Genomic DNA, 26,333 nt, shown 5'->3' on the forward strand with positions numbered 1-26,333 from the left:
CTACTCCTTGTCTCTCTCTGTGGCTGTTCCTCCAATTCCCAGAAATTTTCCTTCTTCACTTCCCCTGAGAAGGTCTTTGTTTCCCTCAAGACTCAGTTCAAATGTATTTGATAGGAGGTGTTTCCTAGTTCCTCTGGTTGCAAGTGCCTTTCTCCCTAACTTCCATCTACTCTGTATCTACCTTGTAGATACTTTGTTTGCATACATGCTGTGAACCACATTAAAATATAAACTCCTAAAGAGCAAAGATTATTTTCCTTTCCTTTTGTATCCCTAACACTTAACAGTGTCTATAAATGCCTATTGACTAACATGAGACTTATCTAAAAATATTTGAACAGATATTACGTGGAAAAGATATTAGACTTATTCTGCTTGGCCACAGAGGGTAGAATTTGGAAGTTACAGAAAAGGCCTACTTCAGGTCAATATAAGGAAAAATTTCTTTATTCCAATAAACAATTGCAGTTTATTGCTAATTATTTCATTAAAATTATGGCTTCCACAAAATGGAATGGATTTCTTTGGGTGATAACAGATTCTTTTGCCCTAAAGTTTTCACTCAAAGATTCTGATCCAAGTATGATTTAGATTAGATGGCCTCTAAAGTCCCCTCCATCTCTCAGATTCTGCAAATGCTATAAATTGATTTGTTTTGGATTCTATCCTGATAGTCATAGGTGCAGTTGCTGACTCATAGCCAAACTTAATAAAAGTCAATCACAAAGACATATATTATGGAATCTCTAATTCTCAGTTTTATTAACCATAAAATTTCTAAAATTTGTATTACAATAAGTATACTGCAAATAACTTCCAAATCATAAATGGTGAGAATTCCCCGTGCCCCAAATCTTATGTTCAATGACAGTGGTTCTGAATTTAATTCAAATATTATATATATATATATATATATATATATATATATTATTGTGGAGAATATTAAAATGTGCAAATGAAGCAATAATCTATATTAAATCAAAAGTTTCAGATTTTTCCTTAGATCAGTTCTTTTAATCCACCAGTTGTGAATCCACTCATCATAGGATTAATATGGGCTGATTTTAATCTTTTTCTGTTCATTTGATGAAGAAGCTTAAGAAACCAATATTAAGCATCAGAGAAGAAGGTATAAGTGGGCAGCAGAAATGAAATTGAAGAAAGCACAAAAGAGGTACATAAAGATAAAAGTTGATTTAATTTGTCAAAATAAAAATATAAAATTTTTATAAATTAACAGATTAATAAATAACAGGAAATGGGTTCTAAAATCATATCTAGAGCTAGAAGGCACACAACTAAAAATTTCTAGGTTCAGTAGAAAATTAAAATCACTCAGCTATCTACACATTCCATTCAGTCTTAATCATATAAACATGAAAAAAAGCATGGGCAATTATATCTCATACCTGAACAAGAAATGCTGCAGGGTCCCGATGTGTTCCTTTCATTCCTGAGAGAATGGAGAAAATCACTTTGAATTTAAAATCCTCTCCCATGTCCACAGCCAGTCCTTTCTGCTTTTCAGCAGCAACGAAAGCCTTTAGAAGTGTAGAATACTTTTTAAGATTAGTGTAGGAGAACTTATACATGGGAGTCAGCGAATATAAGGTCCACTGTTTATTCAGAAGAAAGGCAATCTTTTGTGGGTCAACATTTTCCTAAAATCAAGAGAAACATTAAGGTTTTAAGGATAAAAGTGGAAATTTGTTCTTAGTGATTAAGACTTTATATATGCTAATCCAAGGGTAATTAGCCTATAATTTCTGAAAAGTATTGATGGCATTTTACCACTCTCTATCACAGATAAGCTCTTTAATTATTTCTCACTTTGCTTTTTTTTTTTTTTTTTTGGCCTTTCCCACCCTTCTCTGTTTTCCCTACTAGTACACAGTAGATGCTCAACACAGAACGATATTCTTCTGTTTATACCCTAACTCTAACATTATACTCATAAGTTCAACATCATTTACAACGCTAACTCATAACTATATTTATAGAAGATTAATCAAAAAGATGTATATGACTAAATTACTGGTTCTCAACTATGTCACATGTAAAATTTTATATATTAATATAGTGAGAGATAAACTGAAAAATAACTTTAAATTAATATTTAGTACTGGAGTGTTTATATGGGCAAACAATACAGATAACAGACTATATGTATTTATATGTTATGTTTTAAAAGTGAAGATTTCAAAAGCTCTTTAGACATTTTGTCATTATAAATCTTGAAGAAAAACAGCAATACAATTACAAAATGTATCCTACTATTTGATCACTGCTTTTTGAGCAAAGTATGTTGAGCAAAGTGCTTTGTAAACTTTAAGGAAAATATGAGTTATGTCTTGCTCCATTTATGCAGCAGCAATGCCTTTTGTATCTTATAGGTAATTCAGTAAAGAATTAATAGGATTGGCAGCTGGTTTGTGTGGTAACTGAACAAAAAGAGACCATATAAATGATGCTGTAAATCATTGCACTTCAGAGAAGGGAATTGGCTTCCTGATAGCTTCAGTCTTTCAGAATAAGAATTAAAATTTAAATGTGTTCATTCATATCTAATTTCGCTTTACCTAGAAATTAAACACAAGAACTGAGGATCTCAAGCTTTATATTTCCACATCTGTATGAACAATTACATGCTCATCTCACTGAGACTGTATTGGCCAAGCTATACATTTAAGTACTTAGATGATCTTGTGCACAGAAAACTAAAGACTTAAGAGTAACATGACAGCATTCTTCAAGCACATGAGGGGCTGGGGCAGCTCAGTGGTCCAGTGGATAGAGCACCAGCCCTGAAATCAGGAGGACCTGAGTTCAAATCTGGTCTCAGACACTTAATACTTCATAGCTGTGAGGCCCTGGGCAAGTCATTTAACCCCAAGTGCCTCAGCAAAAAAAAAAAAAAAAAAACAAGAGGGGAAGAACTAGACTTGCTCTGCTTTGTTCCTAGATTACAAATGCTAGAATATAGACAGAAACTTTAGAGAATCAAGTTTAGATCCTATGTAAGGAAAAGTTTCCTAAGAACTAAAGCTTCAATAAACTGGGAAAATATTTTTACAGTCAAAGTTTCTGATAAAGGCCTCATTTCCAAAATATATAGAGAATTGACTCTAATTTATAAAAAATCAAGCCATTCTCCAATTGAAAAATGGTCAAAGGATATGAACAGACAATTCTCAGATGAAGAAATTGAAACTATTTCTAGTCATATGAAAAGATGCTCCAAGTCATTATTAATCAGAGAAATGCAAATTAAGACAACTCTAAGATACCACTACACACCTGTCAGATTGCCCACTATTTAATATCTCACTTCTACTCATATACAGCTGAACAGAGACAGAAAAATTCATACTAACACGTTGCCAGGTTTTAATGTTATTTTTTTTTTTTTGGCTGAGGCAATTGGGGTTAAGTGACTTGCCCAGGGTCACACAGTCAAGAAGTGTTAAGTGTCTGAAGACAAATTTGAATTCAGGTCCTCCTGACTTCAGGGCTGGTGCTTTATCCACTGTACCACCTAGCTGCCCCTATATTATTTAATTTCAACTGTATTCTCAATGACTCTTCACCATCTACCTACAAATATCACCAAGTCTCTTCCACTCTTTAAAGAAAACAAAACTTTACACCCATCCTTCCCCTTCCTCCCCATATCATCATCCTAAAATTCTCCTTACTTTCTCAGGTGAACTCCTAGAAAAAATCTGTCAACATTAAATTAGGTGGAAACCTAATCTTCTCTCACTCATTTCTCAACCCTTTACCATTTGGCTTCCAAATACATTGTTCAAATGAAATTGCCCTCTCCAAAGTCACTTGTGATGTTCTAATTGCCTGATTTGATAGTTTTTCCTCAATCTTTATCTTCCTTATCTCTCTGCAGCATAAGACATAATTGACTATCCTCTCTTCCTGTATACTCTCTTGTCTCTAGATTTTCATGATATTGGTCTTTTTTGCTCCTCTTTCCTGATGTTCCTTATTGCTAGTATCCTCCCCACAAAATCACATCATGGGCATGTAGTATATAGCCACTTCCTGAGGACAGGAAATGTTTTCACTTTTGTTGTTGGATCTCCAGAAGTTGGCATAGTGACTGGTACATAATAAGTGCTTAATAAACATCTGTGGGCTCATTGATGTTTCCAGTCTCTTATGTACAAATTCCAGAAAAGAAACAGGCTGGGCCCGATTACCAGGCAGAAGAGGGGTAGGGCCTAGAGAAGGAAAAAAAAAAAAAAAAAAAAAAACACTAGGTCCCCAAAAAATCATTGTAGTAAACGTTAAAGCATTATATAAATGTAAGCCTATACTGATAACCACAAAGCTAGCCAGCACCCTATTTTTGTCCACAGGAAGAGATGAAATCATCTATTAAAGATCTGAAGAAGTCACACTGTACAATGGTTTAAAAAAATAAATAAATAAATAAAAACAAAATCTAGCTGATATGTTAACTATGGATCCCCTGAAGTAAGATAAAAAGATTACATAAAGCTTACTTGCAATGGTGAGCACTGAGGAATTTTCCTTCGAGATGGTGTCTGACCAAACTGAGTCTGCTTTCTGACTGATGCTAGTTGTTTTTGAAAAGGGCTGGCACCAGTAAAGTAATCTTTCAGCCTTGGAGGGACCCCATGTTTTGGAGTGAATTCTGGCACATTCAATGAGTCCATAACTATACAAAAAGAAAAATATAAGATTTTAGACACTAAAACAGTAATACAATTTTATAGATATACTACAGTATATACAGATATGCTTATTATATGTATATATACATACATATTATATGTACATATATTCAGACATATACAAACACATACACATAACTACATTCATTCCCCAATTGATGGACATCCATTCAATTTCCAGTTCCTTGCCACCACAAAGAGAGCTGCTACATATAAACATTTTTGTACATGTAGGTCCTTTTCCCTTTTTTATAATTTCTTTGGGTACAGACCTAGTAGTGATATTATAGCTGGATCAAAGGATATACAGTTTTAAAGCCCTTTGAGCATAGTTCCAAATTGCTTTCTAGAATGATTGGATCATTTCACAACTCCAAAAGCAATGCATTAGGGTCCCAATTTTGTCATGTATGAGTGGATATTTTCAGAAATTAAGTTGAACACACATTCACAGTTACATCAAACTCAGAAGTACATCACAGGTGGATGTTGGAAGGACAGATTTTAACACAGAGGATAATACCAGGGAGGGAATTTGTTGTTCATTGTTTTTCAGTCATGTCTGACTCTTCATGACCCCATTTGGGTTTTGGTTTTTTTTTTGTTTTGTTTTTTTTTGGCAAAGCTACTGGAATGGTTTCTCATTTCCTTCTCCAGGTCATTTTATAAATGATGAATAAAGGCAAACAGGGTTAACTGATTTGTGCAAAATAACACAGCTAATAAATATCTGAGGCTGGATTTGAATTCATGAAAATGAGTCTGATTCCAAGCCTAATGTTCTATCTACTGTGCCAACAAGCTGCCCAGAGTGGGAACAGATGCAAGTAAAACAAATTTCCTGATTCTGAAAGGGGAGAAGAAAAAACTAAAGGGAGAGGGGAAGGGAGGAAAAACAATCAAAATCTAAGAAAATGCTTTACATTACTACATTAGTTAATTAAATTAACTAAACAAATTGCAGTTTGTAAATATAATTGATTATTATATTGTAATGTAATACAAAGAGACCCCAAAAAGGTTTGGGATTCTAGACCAGCATCACGAAGTATCTCAAAAGAATTTGCAGGTTTGATCCCATCTTTAAGTGAAGGAGCAAAATTTATTATAATTGTAATGCCAATTAAAATGGGCTAAGTTCCAAAAAATGCTAGCAAAAACTAGGGGCAAGAAGATAAATTTATAAGGAAAAAAAAATAGGTGCGTCATGTCATTGACATAGTAATTTTATGGCTTAGAAGTGGAGTTAAGGAATAGTCTGGTTCTGATTTTGTATGCAAATGCAATATCCATAATTCTCTGGGGAGAGCTCATGGGGGTAATCTTCCGGAGGTGTGTTTTTAGTCCTAAAACAGCATTAGGTCAAGTGGCTAACACCCCATTTTATTCTATACCTATGTCAACTTTAAGCACCTCATTATTGTTGCTCATCAGTCTCAGACACTGTGTTATCACTAACCAACAGGTTATTATCCTTTAAAAGTGAGAAAGCCATGGGTTTTAATCATGGCGTAAAGAATTATCTGACAGCCAGTAATGTCCGTAGCCATAGCATCCTGATCATATGAAGTAAACTGGGACAAGATAACATAGAGGAAATAAATATTTCATTTCTGCTTACATTACTTCCAAGGCCAGGTAGCTTCAGGGCCATTGATACATGTTCCCTAGGAACTGCACCACATAAGTAAAAAAAAGAAGAAGAGATACTTGCAGAATTGATACCAATCAAAATTGGCCAAAAAATAAAGATGCCCATTGAAATATTAAAATGTGCAGAAGAAAATAGAAGAATATTCAAAAGGAACTACAGATAAGCAAAAGTTTTGAAAGTGTGGAATTCATTATGCACTTTTTTAAAAAATCAAATAGAATGAAATAAAGAATTGTTTCATGTGGAATCTTTTTTTTTCTATTGTACTTATGAGAAAGTTCTTGTTTTAGTGCTTAATAAATTCAAAGCAAATTTTTTTTTTAATGAGGAACTTTAAATATATTGGACTTAAACTCAAAATCTCAAAAACCGAATTTATCTCCTTTCATTTACCAATCTAACTCCCTTTATCAACTGCCCACCATCGGTAGCATCATTACTCTCTGTGAGAATGTAAGAGTTTGACAGATTTAATCATCACTCATCCCTCTCTCTTATTCCTTAAATACAATAACTATATTTTTTGATTAAGGGCAAAGAATATTTTGTCTTTCTCAGTGCCTAGAATAAGCACGCAGGAACTCCTAGGAATTCAATTTTTCCTTTAAAATGTCTATTAACCCTTCTTTGCTATTGCCACTATCACTAAATTAGCCCAGGCCCACATCACTTCAAACCTAGATACTACAATAATCTAACTACTACTCTCTTTGAATTCATTCTCTTCCCTACTCCAAACATTCTTCATAACGCTATCTAACTAATTTTCTGCTATTTTTTTTCAAATCTATAACAGATCTTAAGCAATGTCAATATAAAACCTAAATTCCAATGCCAGTATTTAACTTTCCTTTTAATTTGGTCACCTTCTTACCTAACAAGGCTCACTCAGCAGGCACTACTACACCAAAATAAATGTTTTGCTCTAGACCTAGTCTTCTAACCAAGCCTCCCACAAACACCCCAGTAAAGTTCTAAAAATATAATACAAGGAACAATGAAAAAGAAAACTAAAGATATTCAGTCTAGTTCAGGACTACACAAATCCAGTAGAAACCTTAAATAGAGCCAGACTCTGAACACTACAGAAGATGATGAATGCTGGAGAAAGCATCCAGGAAGCATGTGTTAGATCTTATATCTACTAGGCTCCATGCTCAACTAGCATCCAAAAGTCCATCATACTCCAACACCCACGCAATCTGGATAGGCAAGCAAGAGACAAGATAAGCTACTTCTATAGAAGGTGGAAACTAGTTTTAGTCAACACATTCAAATTATGCAGGACTATTCATACCATTTGACCCAAGGAAAAAAATGCTTCAATCAAAATGAAAATGTTTAAGTACTAAAGAGTATTATGATCAAACAAACCGAGGCACCTTCCATTTAAAAAGAGAAGAGAGGTTGGAATACAGGAGACTAAGTAGGGTATAACACACAGAGAGAATTATATCAAACTCAATAGTGAAACAAACAGGTAGGTGTTGCAAGAAGGATATTATACAGAGAATAATACAAGGAGAGAATTTGTTAAGATTGTTTTTCAGTCATATCTGATTCTTCATAATCCCTTTTTGGTCATTCATACACACTATATTTCTTATGATCATTAACTACTCTGGAAGGTCTCACATTAGACCATTCCCTCTTCTATAGGTATAATCCTATAGCAATGTCCCCGCATTTTTTTTTATTCTGGAAGACTCATAAGTTTTTGCTTCTTTGTTCTGCTAGTTTCCCTCTGAGGACGATCTTAACAGGAAGTCTTTCCATTTTCCTCTCTCCTGTTCTCTTTGAGGTGTTGCAGGGGAGTTATGATTCAGTAAGCTATATTGACTAAATTCCCACCCATTTGTATTTTAATTTTCTTTTTTCAATAAATATTTTTATTTTTCTTTGTTTTATACTACCCCAAAATTTTGAGAAAAGAAAAAAATGCTTATGACACACAATCAAATAAAACAAAATCTTGGATTCTGCATCACCTTTCTGTCAGAAAGTAGATTAACATACTTCATCATCAATTCTCTGGAATCATGTTCGTTATATTTATTAGTTCTTAAAATCTTAAAAGGTGGCCAGCTTTACAATGTTGTTACTGTAGTGATTATTCTCCAGATTTTGCTCATTTATACAAATCTTCCCAGAACCTTCCAAAACTGTCCCTTTCACCACTTTTTATGCCCAATAATATTTCATTACATTAATGTGTCACAATTTGCTAAACTACTCTCCAATTAATTTTAGTCTTCATCTGATTTCAGAGAAGCCTGGAGAGACTTACATGAACTGATGCTAAGTGAAATGAGCAGAACCAAGAGATCATTCTACACAACAACAAGACTATATCCCGATCAATTCTGATGCACGTGGTTCTCTTCAACAATGAGATGATTCAAACCAGTTCTACTTGCTCAGTGATGAAGAGAGCCATCTACACCCACAGAGAAGACAGTGGGAACTGAGTGTGGATCACAACATAGCATTTTCACTCTCTCTTGTTGTTTGCTTGCATTTTGTTTTCTTTCTCAGTTTTTTTCTTCTTTCTTCTTGATCTGATTTTTCCTGTGCATCAAGATAACTGCATAAATATATGTGTGTGTGTGTGTGTGTAGGATTTAACATATATTTTAACATATTTAATGTATTGGACTACCTGCCATCTGGGGAGGGAGTCGGGGAAAGGAGGGGAAATTTTGGAACAGAAGGTTTTGCAAAGGCCAGTGTTGAAAAATTACCCATGCATATGTTCTGTAAATAAAAAGCTTTAATAGAAAAAAAAAAAAGAAAAAAAGAAAAATTTAGTCTTCATCTTTTACTAATTCAAAAAGAGCTTCTAACAAATTTCTCTAATAAATATCTTATTTCCAAGATACATGAGGAACAGATTCAAATTTATAAGAATAAGAACCATTCTCCTATTGACAAGTACTCAAAAGATAAGGACAAACATCAGAAAATAAATAAATGCTTACTATTAGTCTACCTGCCAAGACAAACTCAAGGACTATATGAACACAATTACAAAACACATTATTTTCACATAAATGAAGACAGACCTATACAACTGGAGAAATATTGTTTATGATGAGACTGGGCCAATAAAAATGACAATTTCACAGAAATTAATTTATTTTTTCAGTGCTATACCAATTAAATTACCAAAAAATCATTTTCCTGAGCTAGAAAAATAAAAATTCATGTAGAAGAACAAAAGGTCAAAAATATTAAGGAAATCAATGAAATAAAAATGCAAATGAAGAGAACTTATCAAATTTCAAACTATATTAGAAAGTAGTAATCATCAAAAATCTGATACTAACAAATGAAGTAGTGGTTCAGTGGAATAGATTAGTTTCACATAATCAATAGTAAATGACCATAGAAATCTACTGTTTGATAAACCCAAAGATCGAACCTTTAGGGCAAGAAATTCAACAAAAATTGCTCAGGAAATTGGAAAGCAGTTCAACAGAAAGTAGATATAAACCAACATCTCACAGACTGTATACCAAAATAAAGTCAAAATGGGCAAATAGCTTAGACATAAAGGTGATAATTAAAGGAGCATGAAATTTTACTTGTCAGATCTATGAATAAGGGAAGAGTTTATGACCAAAAAAGAGACAGAGAAGATCAGGGAAGTTCACAGAATAATCTTGATTACATGAAATTAAAAATGTTTTTCACAAACAAAACCAATGTAGCCAAAATCAGAGGAGAAGCAGGAAATGAAGGAGAGGGAGGGAGTTTTATACTAAGTTTCTTTGACAAAGGCCTTATTTCTCAAATAAGAAGGGAACTGAGCCAAATTTATAAATATAAGAGCCTTTCTCCAAATGATAGATCTTCAAGGGATATGAAAGGAAGTTTTTAAAAGAAATCAAAACTACCAATCACATGAAAAAAATGCCCTATATCATTACTGATTAAATACAAATTAAAACTATTCTGAGGTACCATTTGACATCTATCAGGTTGACTAACATAACAGAAAAGAAAAATGACATATGCTAGAAGGAATGTAGAAAATTGGGACACTAAAATAACATTGGTGGAATTGTGAACTAGTTCAACCATTCTGAAAAACAATTTGGACCTACGCCCAAAGGGTTGACACAGTATTATCACTAGTAGATCTGTATCTCAAAGAGAGCAAAGAAAAGAAAAAAAAAAAGGGAGGGGGGGGGAGAACCCATTTTAGAAGAAAAAAACCTTCATAGCACCTCTTTTTGTGGTAACAAAAAATTGGAAATTGAGGGATGCTCATCAATTGGAACATGGCTGAACAAGTTATGGTATATGATTGTGACAAAATTATTATTGTGTTATGAGAAATGACTGGGGATTGGGTCAAAAAAACCTGAGATGACTTATGTGAAATGATACAAAATGAAATGAGAAGAATCATGAGAACATTATACACAGTTACAGCAATATGGTAACAATGATCGTCTGTGAAAGATTTAGCTATTCCAATCAAGAAAAAGATCCAAGATCATTTCAAGGCTATTATTTGTCCTTTGTTCTCAAATGGGACCATGACATCAGGAAGGTGATGTCATGACTTGCAAGTGAATTGGATTTAACTGAGGGAGGGCTGTGCAGAGTCTCCAATCTCACTTTCTCCACTAGAGCCATCTGGGTTTAGTGGCACAATATAGATCAGGATGACTGGAGATAGCCCCAAAATTCCAAAGTATACACGCTGGGGGGAAGGAGGAAGCTATTTCCTTCCAAGGAAAGAACAGCTAAGACACTGGCTTCAGACTAAAACATTTTAATTTCACTTTTTTTTTCTTGCTTCTCATTTTTGTTTTTTTGGTTTGTTTTTTTGTTTTGTTTTTTGTTTTTGCATAATTTAACCTTTATAATTAATACTATATTGCTTACCTTCTTAATGGGTGAGGAAGGGGTGAGAGAGAATTTAGAACTTAATTTAAAAAAAAAAAAAAGATTGTTAAAAGGAGGGAGGAAGGGAAGAAGAGGGGGAAAAAATGTTTGGCTTAGTGAATCTTTGTATCCCTAGCCTAATACTGTCCCTTGCACATAATAAACATTTCACAAATGCTCCTGGGACCTAAAACTATATTGTAAAATAGCAGTCATTAAAATCTTTTGGTACTGGCTAGAAGGATCAGTATAGATGGATCAATGGAATAGGTTGGTTTACATGACACTAGTCAATGACTATAATAATCTAGTGTTTGATAAATGCAAAGACCCCAGCTCCTAGAATATGAACTCACTCTTTGACAAAAAATTACTGGAAAAACTAAAAATAGTATGGCAGAAACTAAGCATTAATCAGCATCTAATATCCTAAACCAAAATAAGGTCAAAATGGATTCATGTTTTAGACATAAAGGATGATACTATAAACAGGGGAACAAGAGATAATCCACCTCTCAAATCTGTGGAGAAGGGAGGAATTTATGACCAAAGAAGAACTAGAGAACATCATGAAATGCAAAATGGATAATTTTGATTAAATTAAAAAGATTTCACAAAAGCAAAAACCACTGCAGCCATGATTAGAAGGGAAGTAGAAAGCTGGGAAAAAATTTCAGTCAGGGTTTCTGATAAAGATCTCATTTCTAAAATACAGAGAAACTGACTCAAATTTGTGAGACTAGAAGCCATTCCCCAATTAATAAATGGTCAAAAAATATGAACAATTTTCAGGTGAAGAAATTAAAGCCATCTACGGTCACATGAAAAAATGCTCTAAATATCACTATTGAAGACTAGTTGATCAATGGAATAGGTTAGGTTCAAAGGACAAAAGAGCCAATAACTTTAATTATCTAGTGTTTGACAAACCCAAAGACCCCAGTTTTGGGGATAAGAATGCATTATTTGACAAAAATTGCTGGGAAAATTGGAAATTAGTATGTCAGAAACTAGGCATTGACCCACACTTAACACCGTACACCAAGATAAAGTCAAAATGGGTTCATAATCTAGGCATAAAGAATGAGATCATAAATAAATTGGAAGAGCACAGGATAGTTTACCTCTCAGACCTGTGGAAGAGGAAGGAATTTATGACCAAAGAAGAACTAGAGATCACTATTGACTACAAAATTGAAAATTTTGATTATATCAAATTGAAAAGTTTTTGTACAAACAAAACTAATGCAGGCAAGATTAGAATGGAAACAATAAACTGGGAAAACATTTTTACAGTCTGCATTTCCAAAATATATAGAGAATTGACTCTAATTTATAAGAAATCAAGCCATTCTCCAATTGATAAATGGTCAAAGGATATGAACATACAATTTTCAGATGATGAAATTAAAACTATTACTACTCATATGAAAGAGTGTTTCAAATCACTATTGATCAGAGAAATGCAAATTAAGACAACTCTGAGATACCACTATACACCTGTCAGATTGGCCAGAATGACAGGGAAAGATAATGCAGAATGTTGGCTGGGATGTGAGAAAACTGGGACACTGATACATTGTTGGTGGAATTGTGAACACATCCAGCCATTCTGGAGAGCAATCTGGAATTATGCCCAAAAAGTTATCAAACTGTGCATACCCTTTGATCCAGCAGTGTTTCTACTGGGCTTATACCCCAAAGAGATACTAAAAAAGGGAAAGGGACCTGTATGTGCCAAAATGTTTGTGGCAGCCCTATTTGTAGTGGCCAGAAGCTGGAAAATGAATGGATGCTGATCAATTGGAGAATGGTTGAGTAAATTGTGGTATATGAATGTTATGGAATATTATTGTTCTGTAAGAAATGACCAGCAGGACGAATACAGAGAGGATTGGCGAGACTTACATGAACTGATGCTGAGCGAAATGAGCAGAACCAGGAAATCATTATATACGTCAACAACGATACTGTATGAGGATGTATTCTGATGGAAGTGGATTTCTTCAACAAAGACAAGATCTAACTTAGTTTCAATTGATCAAGGATGGACAGAAGCAGCTACACCCAAAGAAAGAACACTAGGAAATGAATGTAAACTGCTTGCATTTTTGTTCTTCTTCCCAGGTTATTTATACCTTCTAAATCCAATTCTCCCTGAGCAACAAGAAAACTGTTCGGTTCTGCACACATATATTGTATCCAAGATTTACTGTAATCTATTTAACATGTATAGGACTGCTTGCCATCTGGGGGAGAGGGTGGAGGGAGGGAGGGGAAAAATCGGAACAGAAGTGAATGCAAGGGCTAATGTTGTAAAAAATTACCCCGGCATGGGTTCTGTCAATGAAAAGTTATTTAAATAAATAAATAAATATCACTATTGATAACAGAAATGCAAATTAAGACAATTCTGAGGTACCACTACACATCTCTTAAGATTGGCTAAGATGACAGGAAAAGAGGATAAATGTAGGAGAGGGCATGGGCAAACTGGGACACTAATGCATTATTGGTGGAATTGTGAAGTGATTTTGGAGAGCAATTTGAAATCATGCCCAAAGGACTATACCTTTGTATACCTCTATACCTCTGCATACTCTTTTGTATACCTATGCATATCCTTTGAAATCCAGTAGTGCCTCTGTTGCATTTGTATCCCAAAAAGATCATAAAAAAAAAATGAAAAGGACCCATATGTGCAGAAATGTTGGTAGCAGCTCTTTTAGTAGTGGAAAAGAACCGGAAATTGAGTGGATGCCCTACAATTGGGGAAGATAGATATGTGTTTATTTCTGTATATATAATATGTACATATATATATATATATATATATATATATATATATATATATAAGTATAATCGTTGAATATGTAAAAAATGCATTACTGTTTTAGTGTCCCCATTTGGGGAACAACTAAATAAGTTATGGTATGAATATAATGGATTATTGTTCTATAAGAAATGATAAGCAGGCTTATTTCAGAAAAGCCTGCAAAGATTTACATGAACTGATGTTGAGTGACGTTTGTAGAACCAAGAGAACATTGGACACATTAACAAGATTATGTGATGAAAACCTATGATAGATTTGGCTCTTCTCAATAATGAGATGATTCAAGGCAACTCTAATAGACTCGTGATGGAAAGTGCCATCCACACCCAGAGAAAGAACTACGGAGACTAGATGTGGATCAAAGCATAGTAATTTCACCATTTTTTTGTTATTGTTCTTGTTTGTTTTTTTTCCCTTTCCAGTGTTTTTCCCTTTTGATTTGATATTTCTTGTGCATGACAAATATAGAAATATAATTAAAAGAACTGCACATTTAACCTATATTGTATTACTTGCTGTCTTGGGTTGGGGAGGACAAGGAGAAAAATTTGGAACACAAGGTTTTGCAAAGGTGAATGTTGAAACCTATCTATGCATGTATTTGGAAAAATAAAATATATTTTTTAAAAGGTCCTGGAATCAAATTAAATATTCACATCATATTTTGTCCATAGGCAATGTATAAATTTGTTTTCCTTGACTATGCAACACTATTACAAGGGAAAGCTTTTTTAAATTTCCCTTTTGTGAATAGGAGAAAATAGAGAAGGGAATAATGGTAACAATGTGAAAAGAAAGGGAAAAAAATAAAGCATTTTTTAAATGCACAGAAGTGAACAGGAGGAAGTTTAGAGGGCTACTGATAAGTAAGACAGCACTGAATTTAGTATACACTTTAAAAAATAAAAACAAGAAATGGAGATATACAATTTTATATACATTATTCTTTCTGTTCTTTGTGTATTAAAATATTTATGTTGGTTGGTGTTCATCAAGTTACAATAAAAAATTTTAAATATACATGTACATTAAAGAAATAAATAGTGCTATGTAAAATCCAAGGAAAGCAGGAAAAGCTATTAATGTCTGGAGGAATTCAGAGAAGATAAAATTTGAATTGGGCTTTAAAGGATGGCTAAAAATTTAATGAATGTATATGGGGGAAAGAATGACATTCCATGTTATCACCAATGGAGATACAGCCTGGGACTTGTGACTGTAGTTATTGCTATTTAAGATCTAGTAAATAAAGTTATTGCCACCAAAATCTTTGGCACAAGAAAATAAATTTAAAATGAAAAATTGTTATGATTTTATCAAAAGAAATTGCATTAATGCTGCATTAACATCTGCTTTGCAAGGAAAGGCTCTTGTAGGAGGTAGTGGTAATACCTAGCTTTAGAGGAAGATAGTGATTCTAAGAGGCAGGAGTGAGCAGAGGGTACATTAGGAGGAGGAGGGACTGCCTGGGCAAAGGTGTGGAGATTGGAGATGGCTTATAACCTGTTAAAGATGACAAGAGTTCTATGATCTAACTTAAACCTATTTATCTATTACAATAAAGGAGATCATATTGATAACAATTGTTGAAAGGGTGGATCAGGAACTTTTCATGAAGGTCAGAGAAAGAGGAGGAAAGGAAGGAAAGGAAAAAGGAGGAGTAGGAGAAGTAAGAGTAGGATGGTAGTAGTGGAGGGATATGACTTAGAGCTGGTCATTCTCCCTGTTAGAATTTGAGTTCTTGAGAGCAGGAAGTGTCTATCTCCAGTTCTTAGCACAATGCTATGTGCATAGCAAGTACTTAATAAATGCTTTATTGCTCAAAGGAAATGAAGGGACACACACACACACACACACACACACACAAGCTAGTAGGGAGGAGAGCCATGCATGACTGGGAAAGTAGACCTGCTTTAGGCTGACAGTCTTTTAAAGCCAAACACTGTCCTTGGTGCTAGGGATACAAAGACAAAAATTTAATATGAGACCCATTTAAAGGACCATACATTGTCAAAAGGAGAAAGCAGGTAAATGTGAAGTCTGTGCAAAAAATATGCAACTACAAGGCCATAGGAGTTAATCAAAGAACTAGCAGCGGGGTGTGGGGCAGGACAGGAAGGGTCTCCTATGGTGCCTAGGTGAGAGATACCTCCTCACAGACAGGCGTGGAAAAGAGACCAAGTGAGACGGTGAGAAGAACTGTATTGGGGGAGTGGACTGAACTTTCAGTCGGGTTCAGGTTGGGAAAAACGGTGTGGGGAATGAGAAAGACAGACTAGAGTGAGAAGAGAGGGGAGAAGCACCGAGGAAGGAGAAGTGGGAAAAGGAGGAGAAGTGGGAAAAGAAGAAGTGGGAAAAGGAGGAGGAGGAGAAGTGGGAAAAGGAGAAGTGGGAGGAGGAGGAGAAGTGGGAAAAGGAGGAGGAGGAGAAGTGGGAAAAGAAGAAGTGGGAAAAGGAGGAGGAGAAGTGGGAAAAGAAGAAGTGGGAAAAGGAGAAGAAGTGGGAAAAGGAGGAGGAGGAGAAGTGGGAAAAGAAGAAGTGGGAAAAGGAGGAGGAGAAGTGGGAAAAGGAGGAGAAGTGGGAAAAGGAGGAGGAGAAGTGGGAAAAGGAGGAGAGGGAGGAGGGGGCGGGGCCGGGCAAGAAAGAGGCTCTCACTGCAGCCCTAGCGGATGATCACCCACAGCTGTGACGTGGGCAATCAGGGCTGGGGTGCCCAGGGCTACCCGGATAGCCTCGGAGACAAAGGGAGGGAGCTGGGAAAGAGTCCTTGGCCAGAACTAACGAAGAACCTGCAAGGTTCCAGGCCCTAGTTAGGTGCGGAAAAGAAAGCTAGGAGGAGGGAAGGAGGGAGGGAGGAAAGCCACAAATCAGAAGCGAGGGCGGGACCCAGAACCACTTTCTGCCAGCTGTCATCCCCCTCAGGCGGCTGTCAGGGAGCGGAAATCCCGACGAAAAGGGTAACGACAGGCTCTCGGCCGCAGCCGCACGCGGCTCCCCACCGCAGGTGCCCGTCACCCCGGGAGAGGAGCGGTCCCTCCGACACCCGGCCCCCGCCCCCGAGAGCTCGGGCAGCAGAAAGGCCGGGGAGAGCCACGGGCCGCAGCCCCCGCCCCCGCCGCCGCCGCCCCCGCCCCCGCCGCCGCCGCCCGCGCCGCCGGGGCAGTCTCACCTTCCACTCCCCGGAGGCAGGGCGACCCCGGCGCCGGTTCGCCCCGCGAAGCGCAACGCCTCAGGTCCGGCGGGTCAGCGGCATTTTCCCAGCGAGGCCCCGCCCCAGTTTAAAATTGTTTCCCGACGGGCTGCGCGGCCGGCCTACAGGCTCCGCCTCCGCGGTAACCACCGACTTTCCCCCCTTAGCCTTCGGGGAGCCAGCTCCGCCTCCATCTTTCCCACTTGCCAAGGCGAACGACGTAACCAGTTTTGACGCAGGCTACTCCTCCTACCCCAATTTAGAGCCGGCCTGCTCTCCGGGATAACCTCCAGCGGTCTAGAGACCGTTGGCTTTGCCCGGGAAGCCGTGCGCTCCGCCCGCTTCTCGCGGCCTCCGCCCACAGACAACATGGCGGCTGTGACGGCTCGCGGCGCTCGGGAAATGACGTAATACGCCGGCACGGCGCACGCGCCACGCGCACGATGGCTCTGCGGCTCAAGGCGGGGAGAGTCTCGGGGAGCGGTAGCCGGCGGCAGGGAAGCGGGGGAGGCTTTGTCTGGGTGACGGGGTCGCTTCCTTCCAGATTCTCCCTCCAGAAGGAAGCCGAAGGTGTGGGTTCTAGTTTCCTTGCTACGAATGCTCTGTATGTGACCTTGGACAAGCCGTTTGCCTTCTCCAGACCCCTCTTCAGTACAATGAGCCGGGGCACCCGGTGGTCTCCGCGCTCTCTTCCCGCTCAGTGAACCTCGTCTGGCCTCGGAACGTAAGCTCCTCCGGGCCCAGAGCCGCGCATGCAGGCGGCGCTCAATAAAGGCGTTTCTTATCTCTGGCGGAAGGAGGGGAGCCTCGAACCCAGCGCCTGAGCTCCCCCTGAGCCTGGTGCAGGCCCGAACGGACGCAGGGCACGTTTTTAGGCAAACGTCGTAGGTTTGTGCTTTGTGGCCTCCGGGGGACTGATTCCGCCCCACCTCCCTGCACACTGTGTGCACGGGCGCCCCACCTTCCCACGTATCTGCTCACCAGTCTGCCCGCGCGTGCAGGACTTCCGACAGCTGTTATTCTCCGGACCCAGGGGCGCCCAAAGGGGATCCGTAAGAATGGGTTGTGTTTTTCCTAAATGTTCCACTTTGTTTCTCCAAGCCTGACCCCAGAAGGCCTTCCCGGCAGCCACCTCTGCCTGCAACTCCAGCATGCCTTTCCCCTGGGGACTCTGCCTGATGCACCGGAGCTGGGCAAGACCTCTCCGAGGGACAGCCCCTCTTCTGGGCTCCCCGGCCCGCCGCCTGACACTGAGCGCGCCAAGGAGAATCTCAGGTGAAGCTGGGCTGGCTCGGCTTACCTGCGGGGGGTCTGCCTGGGGTCACGCGCCCCGCCGAGGCTTCATCAGGGGGCTACATCAGTCTGGTGGCCGTCTGTTTGATACGGGATCTCCAGCGTCTTAGTGCCCTTTTAAGCTTCTGTTAAAGGCTTGAAAAGCTTCTTTCAAGCTTAAAACAGCGCCGAGATGTGAGGTGCACAGCGTTAGCCTTTGAAAAACTGCGCTGAGGTTTAGGGTGCCCGTATAGAAACTTAGATATATGAGCGTATATGTGTATATACATGTATATCCTTTTCACTGAATTGTTTCTTGCTCCTGAAAAGTTTTGTCAGGCAGGATGTCAAAAGACCAGCTAAAAGTCATCAAAGGCAACAATCTATTCCTCTTCTAGGAAGAGGCTTGGGACACAGGATTTCTGAGGGTCCTTTCCTGGATCCATAGGCTTGGCCAAAAAAAATGTGTGTGTATATATATATACACATATGTATATACATACATATATATATACATACATACACACACATATATATAATTATATATTATATTATATATGATTAATATTATATATGTTATATAATATTAATAATATATAATATATCCTGGATCCTATATAGATATATATATATCCTATATACACACACACATATATATATAATTATATATTATATTATATATTATTAATATTATATATGTTATATAATATTAATAATATATAATATATCCTGGATCCTATATAGATATATATATATCCTATATACACACACACATATATATATAATTATATATTATATTATATATTATTAATATTATATATGTTATATAATATTAATAATATATAATATATCCTGGATCCTATATAGATATATATATATCCTATATACACACACACATATATATATAATTATATATTATATTATATATTATTAATATTATATATGTTATATAATATTAATAATATATAATATATCCTGGATCCTATATAGATATATATATATCCTATATACACACACACATATATATATAATTATATATTATATTTTATATTATTAATATTATATATGTTATATAATATTAATAATATATAATATATCCTGGATCCTATATAGATATATATATATCCTATATACACACGCACATATATATATTATTATATAATATATAATATATCCTGGATCCTATATAGATATATATATCCTATACACACACACACACACATATATATAATTATATATTATTAATATTATATATGTTATATAATATTAATGATATATAATATATCCTGGATCCTATAGAGATATATATATATCCTATATACACACGCACATATATATATAATTATATATTATATAATATATCCTGGATCCTATATAGATATATATATCCTACACACACACATATATATATAATTATATATTATTAATATTATATATGTTATATAATATAATTATCCTGATCCTATAAGATATATATATATCCTATATAACAAATATAATATAATTATATATTATATAATATATCCTGGATCCTATATAGATATATATATCCTACACACACACATATATATATAATTATATATTATTAATATTATATATGTTATATAATATTAATAATATATCCTGGATCCTATATAGATATATAGATATAGTGTGAAAACTAGTCAGATTCAGAGGGGCTCACTAATAGATTGATCACAAGATGCTGACCTTCCATATAAGGTCTCAAAGATTGTCTACTAAATCACATAAGGGTTGCATCCTTTGATGAGACTGAGATTGATGAAATAGGTGTTTTAAAAGTTTATATGTAGAACAGAATATCTTGGTATTGGTTTGTGATCCTTTGTTTAAAGCATTTGAATATAAATACAAACTCATTTAAGAAGGAAGCTCACATTTTTTAGATTGATATGTAATTCCATTAACTTTTTCATTTAATAGATTTCAATAGTTTTGTTGTTCGGACTAATACTTGTGGAGAATTGCGTTCCTCTCACTTGGGCCAAGATGTCACCTTGTGTGGATGGATTCAATACAGAAGGTAAAGTGAATTAAGGTGTTTGAGTGTGGTGAAGTGGCAAGTGCACTCAATTTGTAGACATGGGCCCTACATTCAAGTCTTAGCCCCTCTGACCAAAACTGCATAGGATCTCAAGGAATTCTTTGATCCTCAGTTACAACTAAGAAAGAAAATGAAAGGGCCAGATTAGATAAATCATTAGGCTCCTCATCTCAGTCTGAGGACTCCATGGACCTTCAGGGCAGCTGGAAGAGTGAAAAGAGTTGGTGACTTCCTGCAGTTTACTCAGAGTGAAAATGTCCCCAGAGTGTTTTTAGTATTTGTGTCTTAAGATCTAAAGAGGTCTTTCTTAACAGCCTTTACCTGATAGTGGCTTTTAGTTTAAAGTAAAGATTATAATAGGAATTTTTTTTTTTTAATGTTATTTCTGCTTGATTGTAGTCTACTTTAGTCACATCTGTAAGGAATAGCTACGTAATAAGTCAAGATACTTTTTTTTTCTTTTTTTGGTTTTTATTTAATAGCCTTTTATTTACAGGATATATGCATGGGTAACTTTACAGCATTAACAATTGCCAAACCTCTTGTTCCAATTTTTTACCTCTTACCCCCCCACCCCCTCCCCTAGATAATAAGCCAAGATACTAATAGCATCTGTTTAAGTGCCCAGGACTAAATCTTTTTTAACCTTCTAGTCATGACACTAATTGGAAAAACACTGAGATTTATCATTGGGTCAAACTTTACCCTTCTGGCCACCATGACCAAAATTCAGGTACCGAGAGGTATTTAAAAGGAGTTTGTCTTACTCTAAATTTAGTTTGAAAGTCTGATCTTAACACAAGAATGTCATTCACTAAAGCCAGGTTGAAAGCTATGAAAATATTTAAAACTGATCTGAAAAAAAAAAAACAAATGTTACCTATGCAGCAGTAATACTAATGTTAAGAGTCCTTGTAACATTGATTTACACAAATACCCCATGTTAACATTTTTTAAAGACCAAGCCATTTATCCCAAATACTTTATTTGTGCAGTTCTAAGAATTATCCTAACACTGATGACATAATTCACACTAAAAAAACATAAAATATAGCATGATAAAAGGAAAGACTCATATAAAGTCAGAGGACTCATATTCTGCCTTGGCTGTTCCTGATGGGACTTTGAATTATATGCTTATGTTCTCTTGGCCCTAGTCTTCTCATCGATCTGATGAGGGAATTAAACTAGAAGGCTAGAGCCATTATCTGATAAAGAAAATAACTCAAAAAGAGGGCAATATCCATCCTGAGAAAATAGTGCTTTGAAGGTTATTTTTTGGCATAGGAAAAACATCTGTGTAACTGTTCCAAATATTAATAATTGCATTTCTTCCCAATAAATTTAAAAAAATGAAATTTTTTTTTTTTTTTAAATTTTAGTAGATTCTGTAGAGAGCTGATCTTGAAGCCTAAAAACCCTGGACTCAAAGTCCTACCTTAGATACGTATTGGTTGTATGATCCTGAGCAATACATTTAATATAAGTATCCTCTAAGCCACCTTCTTTAAGTTATAAAAAAGGTGCCAAACTGCATTGGGAACAAAAGTTCTCTCACCTAGGAGTTCACTATATTAATGAGTCATGGATCCAGTACCTATCTCTATATTTAACACTGCAGTTAAATATATTGGCATAGCTAGTGAAAAGTGCACAATTTTTATGAAAAACATATTTGAGAATCCTCTCTGCTTTCATTTTTATCTAAGCTCTACCCTCAAAAGTTCATTTTTTTTTTTTAAAGCATTTATTCTTTATGAAATAGGCAAAGCCTTTTCCTGATCCTGAGAGACTTCCATGGACTCATTCAAGTCGTCATTCCCCAAGATGAGGTAATAGACAAAGGTCTTTTTATTTGGGGGGTTGGGGGGGAGTCAGAAGGGGGAGACTCAGTGCCAGGAAGGAAAGTTAGTCAAGTGTGGCTACAGCTTTGATCTCAGCTTGTATGGATTAATTTAAAGTATTGACATTTTGTCACCAAGTCAGCAGGATGGCATTGGTTTCTACTTTGCCTACTAGCTCTTAAGTGTTATACTCCTGAGGGAAAAATAGCATTTGTTTACATCTTCTAAGGGATCCAGGATGAGCTTAGTGACATTAGATTGTCTTCCATCAGCCATATTAAATTCCTATTATTGCTGTTGGATTGAATTCCCCTAACACTAATAATCATGGAAGCATTTTCATACAAAATACATGGACTCTGGTTTCAAAAGGCTAATCTACTGCTTTTCACTTCCTTTCCTAAAAGGAAAATTTAAGAAACTCTTGACTGAGATTTTTACTTCCCTTGTTATAAGAAACTTTAATGATAAAAAAAGCTTTTTAATATTTAGTATGAGCCTTAAAGTTAAAGACAATAACATTATTTGAGATTCTTGACACCTGATTTATAAAACACCCAAACTTTTCTAAGAATTACATTGATGACCTTGAAAATGCCTTTCTGGTAACTATTTTTTTTCTTCCTGTAGTCAGCTACCTCTGTGAAGAAAGTATTATGTGAAGCTCCCATAGAATCTGTTGTTCAGGTTACTGGAACTGTTATCTCGCGGCCTCCAGGGCAGGAAAATCCAGTTAGTATTTCAAAAATTGTCTATGTAAATTTCATATAAGTGGGATTAGAAATATGTTTCACGTTGTTTTTTATATGTGCATGTCTATATGTATATGCTATACACATGTATATGTGTATTTGTATATGTGTACATGTGAGCTCATGTAGTTGTGGTTATTGATTCTACTATAACAGCACTAAAATTGGAAAGTTTTATCATGCCTAATCTCAATGAGAAGTAGTTTGACATAGGGGATGATAGGGTTTGACTTTGGAGTCAGAAAGATTAGGTCAAGTACCAACTTGGCTTTACGATGCTAAGCAAATCACTTAATGAGAGTTCTTGATTGGCAGTTCCCAGGATTGATTAAGTTGCAAGACTAGGTTAAAAATAATCCCTTTCTGCATGTTTGTTTATGTGGTTTCTCATAATTATGTAGCACCAGCATGCATTTATTAAGCACTTGTTTTGTGTAATACACTGTGCTGAGTTCTAGAGATACAAAGTCAAAATTTAAAATAGTCCCTTCCCTCAAGAAGCTCACATTCTAGGGAAATATAGCACATAAACAGATAACCATTGGCAAATTTTTTTAAAGAAGTCTACATAAAATATTACAACGTGCTTTGTATATATTTATTTACATCATGTTTCGTTTATTAAATTGTAAGCTTCTTGAGGGCAGAAACAGTCTTTTGCCTCTTCTTGTATCCCTGGCACAGTGCTGGCACATAGTAGTCACTTAAATGCTTATCCAATTGAATTTAATACATACATTTGTCCTTTAGTACATGATAATTATTTTCAAATTTCATGTACATAATAAATGCCTGTGCACACAAACACGTGCTTTTGTGTGGATGAAAATGAAAGTAGAACATGTATTTATCTGGAAATTAAATCTATTAAACTTAAATTTAAATTAAATCTGGAAAAGCAACAAAAGCTGGAATCATTTTTCACTAAACATAGGTGAGAGCAAAAAAGTATATCTTAAATTGCTGGATTCAATTTGCCTAATAGAATTTGAACAGAAAATGTCATCTGCATCCAGAAAAAGACCTAAGGAGACTGAATGTAAATTAACACATGCTATGTCCACTTCTTTTTTCTACTTTTTTTTTTCTCTCCCATGGAGTTTTCCCTTTTGCTCTGATTTTTCTCTCCAAACATGATTCATAAAGCAATATGTGTTGAAAATAAAGAAAAAAAAGAAAGAAAAAAATTTTAAATTAAAAAAAAAGTCAATTTTCCTTTTAACAATGAGCAGATACTCTAGAGCAGGGGTCCTCAAACTTTTTAAATAGGGGGCCAGTTCACTGTCCCTCAGACTGTTGGAGGATGGATTATAGTAAAAACAAAAACTTTGTTTTGTGGGCCTTTAAATAAAGAAACTTCATAGCCCTGGGTGAGGGGGATAATTGTCCTCAGCTGCCTTATCTGGCTCACGGGCCATAGTTTGAGGACCCCTGCTCTAGAGTATATTCTAATAAGGAGCTATTAAAATCCCCTCAGATTTTCTTTGAGAGATTTAAAGTCCTATGCCTTAATGTGTGGTTTTAAAAATAGATATTTCTTCTCTTTTTTAGAAAATGCCAACAGGTGAAATTGAAATCAAAGTGAAAACAGCTGAACTTTTGAATCCTTGCAAGAAGTTGCCCTTTGAAATTAAGGACTTTATAAAGGTTACTACTCTTTTTTTTTTTTTTTTTTTTCATATAGTTTCTAGGTAATGTTGATATTATCAAAGAATGGTAGAACATCAATAGGAACTATTAAAGAATAGATTGATTTCCAGACAGTGAAATCAAAACATTTTATGGATAAAGACAGCTTAAATTTCCTTTGTTTATATCTTCTCTATAAACTATCCTCAAATAGCTGTAAGCATACTTTTTATGCTGTAAGGTAGATTAATATTTCACTATCATACATTCTAAATATCTGCTTTGAGGGATGGTTTGTTACTTTTGATAGTCTGTCACTGTCAGTCTATGCCATCTTCCTGTGATTGTTTTTAATCTCGGGAGCAAATTTGCGTCTGGCATGAAAGCAGTGGTTACAGTCTTTTAGAGCACATATGGCACTTCGTGCTCATTTGACTTTAGAACACTTGAAGATCAGGCATGACCACCATAATTTAGGATGCTTTCTGCTGAAGGAAAAATAAACTGTACCTCCAAAAATCACTATGTTAGCAGGTAGGAAGCATTGCCCTGTTACACATCTATCTACCTGAGGTGTCTACCAGAGTATCCCACACCTCGAAACTCCCATATATTTTCACTCATTCTTTTGTCTTTGGATCCAGTCTCTCTGAAAGAGATGACCTCATCTGACCGAGACATCCTTTCTGCTACCGTTATTCCACACGGTGCTATCTCCTCCAGGAGCTTGCTTCCTCAGTCATTCGCCTTCCTTTCATCTTGAGGATCTTTTTATCTTCTAGTTCCTACTTCACCATCAACAGGAACACCCAGGTTTCTCTGTCTTTTTAGACTATTTCACTTGATTCTTCCATCCTTTCAAGCTAAAGTCATTTATATATGTGTGTGTATGGGTTGATATATAGATATGTGTGTCTGTACAAGTGTGTGTATGCACCCAGAAACATGTATATGAGACAATCTTATATATATGTATAAAATCTTCTCCATTTCACAGCCAAATCCCTTAGAAAAAGTTGTTTTTCCTGTGGCCTCTTTTACTTCCTTTATGAGTCTTACTATCTAAAACTGCTTTTTCCAAGATTACCTGCAGTTTCCTAATTATTCAGTCTGATGGCTTTATCTCAGTTGTTCTGCTTAACTTTGATCATTCCCTTGGCTTCTGTAGCATCCTTTAAGGTTTCCTCCTATTTGATCATACTTTGGTTTCCTTTGCTGAGTCATCTTCCTATTAAATATGAGTATCCCTGAAATCCTGCCCTCCCCTCTCTTCTCTGTGTATACTCTTGCTATTCTATTAGTTCCTGTGGGTGCAGTCATTAGCATTATAGAGATGACTTCAGATATGTGTATAAAACTCTAATCTCATGTATGGAATTACTAACTACTTGAGAATGCTATACCATCCTCTTCTTCAAAATGGAACTCATTATATTCCATATATATGGAAAGCCTATATATTAGGCTTTTGTATTTCTGATGA

At 36.1% G+C, this 26,333-nt stretch overlaps 2 protein-coding genes across 6 annotated transcripts in view; one reads left to right on the forward strand and one right to left on the reverse strand.

Annotated features, from left to right (window-relative positions):
• CENPL (centromere protein L) overlaps positions 1 to 17,350 on the reverse strand; it is a 32,656-nt gene extending 15,306 nt beyond the window's left edge. Inside the window, exons 1-3 of one of the 2 annotated variants that reach the window (XM_031936913.1) lie at positions 17,268 to 17,350; positions 4,521 to 4,696; positions 1,410 to 1,661 (exon numbers count right to left, since the gene is read on the reverse strand). In XM_031936913.1, the coding sequence (XP_031792773.1) occupies positions 1,410 to 1,661; positions 4,521 to 4,694 (426 nt within the window). In that variant the 5' untranslated portion in view covers positions 4,695 to 4,696; positions 17,268 to 17,350. Of the gene's footprint in view, positions 1 to 1,409; positions 1,662 to 4,520; positions 4,697 to 16,247; positions 16,442 to 17,267 lie in introns of those variants that run through there. The other variant, XM_031936914.1, reaches the window with a different exon arrangement.
• A 380-nt stretch (positions 17,351 to 17,730) lies between these two features.
• DARS2 (aspartyl-tRNA synthetase 2, mitochondrial) overlaps positions 17,731 to 26,333 on the forward strand; it is a 28,387-nt gene continuing 19,784 nt past the window's right edge. Inside the window, exons 1-6 of one of the 4 annotated variants that reach the window (XM_023501789.2) lie at positions 17,731 to 18,176; positions 18,390 to 18,563; positions 20,505 to 20,604; positions 22,391 to 22,457; positions 23,100 to 23,201; positions 24,773 to 24,868. In XM_023501789.2, coding sequence (XP_023357557.1) covers positions 18,440 to 18,563; positions 20,505 to 20,604; positions 22,391 to 22,457; positions 23,100 to 23,201; positions 24,773 to 24,868 — 489 coding nt within the window. In that variant the 5' untranslated portion in view covers positions 17,731 to 18,176; positions 18,390 to 18,439. Of the gene's footprint in view, positions 18,564 to 20,504; positions 20,605 to 22,390; positions 22,458 to 23,099; positions 23,202 to 24,772; positions 24,869 to 26,333 lie in introns of all 4 variants that reach the window. The other 3 variants (XM_023501791.2, XM_023501792.2, XM_003767449.4) reach the window with 3 other exon arrangements.

This window comes from Sarcophilus harrisii, chromosome 4 (assembly GCF_902635505.1).
Source record: "Sarcophilus harrisii chromosome 4, mSarHar1.11, whole genome shotgun sequence".
Classification (NCBI taxonomy): domain Eukaryota; kingdom Metazoa; phylum Chordata; class Mammalia; order Dasyuromorphia; family Dasyuridae; genus Sarcophilus; species Sarcophilus harrisii.